Source organism: Colobus angolensis, unplaced genomic scaffold, assembly GCF_000951035.1.
Source record: "Colobus angolensis palliatus isolate OR3802 unplaced genomic scaffold, Cang.pa_1.0 Scaffold39, whole genome shotgun sequence".
Classification (NCBI taxonomy): Eukaryota; Metazoa; Chordata; class Mammalia; order Primates; family Cercopithecidae; genus Colobus; species Colobus angolensis.
Window position 1 is genome coordinate 2,380,928 of NW_012117265.1, and position 6,428 is coordinate 2,387,355.

The 6,428-nt window shown below is 57.0% G+C and overlaps 1 protein-coding gene across 1 annotated transcript in view; it reads right to left on the minus strand.

Moving 5' to 3' along the window:
- Window positions 1–6,428, minus strand: part of CARM1 (coactivator-associated arginine methyltransferase 1) — a 31,529-nt gene that overhangs the window by 8,689 nt on the left and 16,412 nt on the right. Inside the window, exons 6-7 of the mRNA XM_011954954.1 lie at window positions 3,762–3,872; window positions 2,160–2,564 (exon numbers count right to left, since the gene is read on the minus strand). Coding sequence (XP_011810344.1) covers window positions 2,160–2,564; window positions 3,762–3,872 — 516 coding nt within the window. The remainder of the gene's footprint in view (window positions 1–2,159; window positions 2,565–3,761; window positions 3,873–6,428) is intronic.

Here is a 6,428-nt window from a genome sequence, read left to right on the forward strand (position 1 = left end):
TTAGTAGAGACGGGGTTTCACCGTGTTAGCCAGGATGGTCTCAATCTCCTGACCTCGTGATCCGCCCGTCTCGGCCTCCCAAAGTGCTGGGATTACGGGCTTGAGCCACCGCGCCCGGCCCAGAGCTTTCAAAGAACACCAAGACCCCTAACCCTGGGTGCTCCCAGCCTGTCATCCATTCGTTCCTGCACTCCTGTGACAGCATAACCGAGCGCCTATTCTGATGAGTGTTTCATCACCACCACGGGCACTTGACCTGCACCAGCTCATGGATTCCACCTGAGACTGGGAGGCCGGTGGCTCATCTTTATGTCCCATTACTAGGCCTGGGAGCTGTGAGGGACCTGCTAGAGCCTCACAGGGAAGCGAGCAGTGCCCAGGATGCGGCCAGGCGCTGCCTCTCAGGCCCTGCTGCCTGTGCACGTATGCAGCCGGAAAAGCAAAGCAAAGTTGCTCTGGACAGAGGGAGGGTGGTCCCCAGGCTACCCCAGCACCACTGGGGACCTCAGTTGAGGCGAAGAGCCGGTGAGGGAAGCTGAATCCACACCATAGGGGCTGCCTAGGTTCTGGCACAGGCACCCAGCTGGCAGGGTGGGCCACTTGGCCTGCCTGGTCTGGGCACACAGACTGAGAGGGAAGGGCAGGGCCTCCCTCTGTGACTCAAGGGCAGACACATGAGTCAGGGCCAGCAGCAGGGAGGGCCAGGGCCCCACAGCCCCGCCTGCCCAAAGGAGCACCTGGCCTCCAGATGTAGGCCCCCAGCCTGGCAAGCCGGGGGAGGAGGTCCTGAGGTATCAGTGGGACTCTGCCTCCTCCTTACGCCACCAGGCTGTACCCGAGGCGAGAGCTGCGGGGCTGTAGCTGCTGGAACGGGGAGGGAGATGCACATGCTGCAGCTTCTGCCCTGGGGGACCTGGGGGCACCATGGGAAGTGAGCCAGCCTGAAAGGAACCTCTGGCTCCTGCTGACCAGGAGCATGTGACTGGGAGAGAGGAGGACTGCCTTTAACCCCTGGAGCACCCCCCACAACAGGCTCAGCCTCCCCCGTCCCCACAAGCTGGCTGCTGGGCTGTGGGGGGTGCATGCAGCTGCCCACAGAGCCTGACTCCCGTCTGGCCTCATATCCCGTCAGGAGGGGCCCCCTCTGCTGGGGCTGTCCCCACCCCCACCCCCACCATCAGGGCAGAAGGGGAGGAGAGTGGGGCCCACAGCCCCTGGAGCAGCCTTGCCTCCCATACTCACACCTGAGACATGGGACACAGCTGGGGGACGCCACTTCCCACCTCCAGGAGCACAGCCAGCCAGGACCCTAGGGCCAGGATCCAGGGAGGGCCAGAGGACTCTGGTGGAAGCTTTCCCCCGCCCCTGCCTGCACAGGCCCTACCAGCCTGCTGCTGCCCACGCTCCATCTCACGGCTGCTACCCCGGCTGGGACCCGGCCCCTGCCACACGCACACAGCTGCTTGCCTGTACAGAAATGCTCAGACACGCATGTACCTAGCATGAGAAGAGCCACAGACACATGCCTCAGGCGTCAGGGTTGCAGAGACCCCAAGACAGATGGGCAGATAGAAACAGTCACCTAGGCCAGGCACAGTGGCTCACGCCTATAATCCCAGCAGTTTGGGAGGCTGAGGCGGGCGGATCACCTGAGGTCAGGAGTTCGTGACCAGCCTGACCAACATGGTGAAACCCTGTCTCTCCTAAAAATACAAAACTTAACCGGGCATGGTGGTACATGCCTGTAATCCCAGCTACTCAGGAGGCTGAAGCATGAAAATCGCTCGAACTGGGGAGGTGGAGGTTGCAGTGAGCCGAGATCGCACCACTGCACTCCAGCCTGGGCAACAAGGGTGAAACTCTGTCTCAAAAAAAGAAGCAGTCACCCAGTGACCAGAGGCCATACCCAGAGGCACGGATGGGAAGTGACAGATGGGCTTGCCAGACAGCTACCTCATCTCCTCACACATGTACACCTGCAGCCACACCCCTGCATTTGTACACATGTTCGCCCACCCCACCACCTGGACTGTGAGGAGAGTAGGGCTTGTTGGGGAACTGCTGATTCACAGAACCTGTCCCAATCCCCACTCACAGCCAGAGGCTGTCCCGCAGGAGCAGGACATGGGATGGCAGAGGTGCCAGGAGCTCCTCCGTACCCTGTGCGGGCAGGTGGGCAGCTGGGTGTCTGGCCGTATTTGGGGCCCGGGACTCCAGAAGCCACAGCTGGCTGGAGTGGGGTTGGGGTGGGAGTGTGGAGAAAGCCCAGGCTTCCCTGCACCCTGGGCCACCGACAGCAAGCAGGGAGCTGAAGCACTGACGGCCTGGCTCTGCGGCAGCCAGGGGCTCCACCGAGGGGCCCGGCCTGTGTACCCGCAATGCTCACCGCTGGGCTTCAGGTACTTCTTGGCGTGGAGGTAGCTCTCCAGCATGCGCTCGTTGAAGAGCATGTAGCCCATGGGCTCCGAGATGATGATGTCCACCTGCTCGGGGAGCGACACCTCCTCCACCTTGCCCGGGATGACCACGATGCGGTCTGTCAGGTTGTTACTCTTCACCAAGACCTGCAGGCGGGCAGGGCCGTGTGGGCTTCCCTGCGTCTTCCTGCCATGGGGCCCTCCCTAGACCACCTCTCAAAGGACAGCCTCCACCTGCACATGGCCATCGGGTCCCCCTCTGCCTCCTTCGCTGGTGCCCCAACCACGGCTGCGATTGGCCATAGCCTGTTAAGAGCTCACTGTGGGCCGGGTGCAGTGCCTCACGCCTGCAATCCCAGCAGTTTGGGAGGCCGAGGCAGGCAGATTGCTTGAGCTCATAAGCTGGGAGACTAGTCTGGCCAACATGGCAAAACCCTGTCTCTACTAAAAATACAAAAAAAAAAAATTGAGACAGAATCTCACTCTGCTGTCCAGGCTGGAGGTAGTGGTGCCATCTCGGCTCACTGCAACCTCTGCCTCCCAGATTCTAGCGATTCTGCCACCTCAGCCCCCTGAGTGGCTGGGACTACAGGCACCCACCACCATGCCCGGCTAATTCTTTGTATTTTTAGTAGAGACGGGGTTTCGCCATGTTGGTCAGGCTGGTCTCGAACTCCTGACCTCAGGTGATCCGCCCGCCTAAGCCTCCCAAAGTGCTGGGATTAGAGGACAGCAGCGTTGGCCGTGTGAAGACCTGGAAGGAGTCTGAATGTCACTACGGACACAATGCAGCTAAAGCAACAGTGGCATGGCTGGGCATGGGGGTGCTCTGCAGCTGTAAAACAGAGCAAGGAGGGCCCCTCCATGACCCAGGCGACCCCAGATCCATGGGAGAGGCAGAGCAGGGAGAGGAAGGTGCAGCCTCTGCTGGTGTGAGCGGACGCTCACGTCTACAGCCATGGAACAGCTTTGCTCAGACTTTATGGCCGGAGCTCCTCTCTCGTGATGGGGCTAGTGGGTGGGAGCAGGGGTAGGTGAGGACAGCACGCTGTTTGCTCTTTTTTAGCTTTTACATTTTGAACTTTGTGAATGAAGGTTTCAGTGCAAAAAAAAAAAGAAAGAAAACAGGGAAATGACCTGTGCCCCTGACTGCCACTCATGAGGGGAAATCATCTCAGGCCTTGAAGCCCCTCCCTGCAATGACTGTTTTGGGGACAACAAAGAGATCAAAGCACAGAAGTAACACCCCCAGCCCCCTGGGGGTTCCCAGGCTTCTCTAGGCTAGGGCCGGCATGGCACTCATGGGCGAGGACGAGGCTGGGTGGGCACCAGCAGGCCACTGACCTCGGCGTGCTGGGCCATGGTGCTGGCCTCCACCGCGTAGATTTTCCGTGCTCCAGCTTGGGCGGCAAAAAACGACAGGATCCCGGAACCACAGCCAACGTCAAGAACGATCTAAGGGAGGAGTGGGAGGTGAGAGCCAGACACAGGAGGTGATGGTGATCAGGAGGTGACAGTGATCATAAGGGATGTGCAAGTCATGAGGTGTCAACACCTGGGTCTGTCTTCACTCTCAATGTTTGCCCTTTATGGACTCTTGGTCAAAATGAAGCGAGAGCTCAAGATGAGCCATGGGCCAGTCCTCTGGGAGAAGCCCTGGAGAAGCTCCCGGTCGGCCCCAACCTTGGGGCCTGCAGCCCTCCGGATCGTCTGGGGCGAGAAGCATGGGCCTCCCCTGGAAGCTCACTGCCAGTTGAAAAGCATTTTTCCAGGGCCTCTGCAGTTTTAGCATGGAGAAAAGGGCCTGAGGTGTCGGCGGCAGCGTCTCCCAGTTCCATGCTGACTCGTGGTGCCTGGAGAAGTAGCCTGTCTTGGCTGGGGTAGGTGAGCCGCCCAAGCCCCGGGGCCAGCTGGGTTCCCCGCAGGGCTACTGGCCCCTGTGATGGTGACGTCACTCATGGCAGAGTCCAGGCCAGGGTCTGGGAGAACACACCACCTGTTCTGGATTTGTGGGATTGCTTCCACACGAGCAGACCAAGGGCAGACATTCCTGGTGGTGATAGGCATGCACTTTTGAAGGACAAATGCTCTCGGCACAGTGAGTGCCTGCAAGGGAACCTGGCGTCAGGTGGGAAGGCCTCAGGGTACCGCTCAGAGCTCCAGATGAATCAGGAAATGAATCTCCATCCTCAGGGAGCGGGAAGGGACTTCACCAACAGAGGATGCCCTTCCCAGACCTCGGTGGCCGGGAGGAGGCTCGGCATGGCCCAGCCAGGGCCGACACTCCTGTGTCAGGACAACCCTTCCCTGGGGCCCAGGGCCTACCGTCCTCTGGGATGGTAAGCGATGCTAGAGGGGCATGACCCAGACGCTGGATGAGGAAGATCCACGTAGAGAGATCCCCAAAATACTCGGAGGAAAAAAACAGGCTTCCATTTGATTCAAAAGAGAAAATAGGCCGGGTGTAATCTCAGCACTTTGGGAGGCTGAGGTGGACGAACTGCTTGAGGCCAGAAGTTTGAGACCAGCCTGGGCAACATGGCAGAACCCCATCTCAAGTAAAAATACAAAAATCAGCCAGGCACGGTGGCACATGACTGTAATCCCAGCTACTTGGGTGGCTGAGGCACAAGAATTGCTTGAACCCAGGAGGCGGAGGCTGCAGTGAGCTGAGATTGTGCCACTGCACTACAGCCTGGGGAACAGAGTGATAATCTATCTCAAAAAAACCCCAAAAAACAGAAAGAGAAAACAAAAACTGAGTAAGCTGGGTGCGGTGGCTCATGTCTGTAATCCAAGCATTTTGGGAGGCTGAGGTGGGTGGATCACGAGGTCAAGAGATCGAGACCATCCTGGCTAACATGGTGAAGCCCCGTCTCTACCAAAAACACAAAAATTAGCTGGGCGTGGTGGCATGCGCCTGTAGTCCTAGCTACTCAGGAGGCTGAGGCAGGAGAATTGCTTGAACCTGGGAGGCAGAGATTGCAGTGAGCCAAAATTATACCACTGCACTCCAGCCTGGGCAACAGAGCAAGACTCCATCTCAAAAAAAAAAAAAAAGATAGACACTAAAAACTCTGGCAAATGGGATGAGAAGGGACTACATTTCTACCTTTTTTTTTTTTTTTTTGAGACGGAGTCTTGCTCTCTTGCCCAGGCTGGAGTGCAATGGAACAATCTCAGCTTACTGCAACCTCCGCCTCCCAGGTTCAAGCGACTCTCCTGCCTCAGCCTCCTGAGTAGCTGGGATTACAGGCGCCTGCCACCATGCCCAGCTAATTTTTGTATTCTATTTTAGTAGAGATGGGCTTTTGCCATGTTGGCTAGGGTGGTCTCAAACTGCTAACCTCAAGTGATCCATCTGCCTCAGCCTCCCAAAGTGCTGGGATTACAGGCATGAGCCACTGTGCCTGGCCAATTTCTACTTTTGAATACAGACGCTCTGCTCTGCTCTCTCTCTTTAATCATGAGTGCATGTTATTTGGTGATATTAAAAAGCTCACTTATTAATTTTGTTCTTGAGGCAGCGTCTCACGCTGGGGCTTAGCCTGGAGAGCAGTGCCCCAATCACAGCTCACTGCAGTTTCAACCTCCTGGGCTCAAATGATCCTCCTGCCTTGGCCTCCCAAAGTGCTAGGATCATAAAGAGGTGTAAGCTACTCTGCCCAGCTCAATAAAATAATTGTAAAATATACGCTGATGTCTGCATAGGGAAAAATCTATAAGAAGAGACCTCATACTGAGGAGGGGCAGCAGCTGTCTCGGAGAGAACTGATAGTCTATAATGTACATGCTGTGGTGAGTTTATATATTAAATGCATTTGTTTTTGTTTTTTAAGAGACAAGAGTCTCGCTCTGTGGCCCAGGCTGGAGCGCAGTGGTGCAATCATAGCTTACTGAAGCCTCAAACTCCTGGGCTGAAGCGATCCTCCTGCCTCAGCCTCCACAGTAGCTGGGATAAATGCATTTCTTTTTTTTTTTTGAGAGCGGAGTCTCGCTCTATCGCCCAGC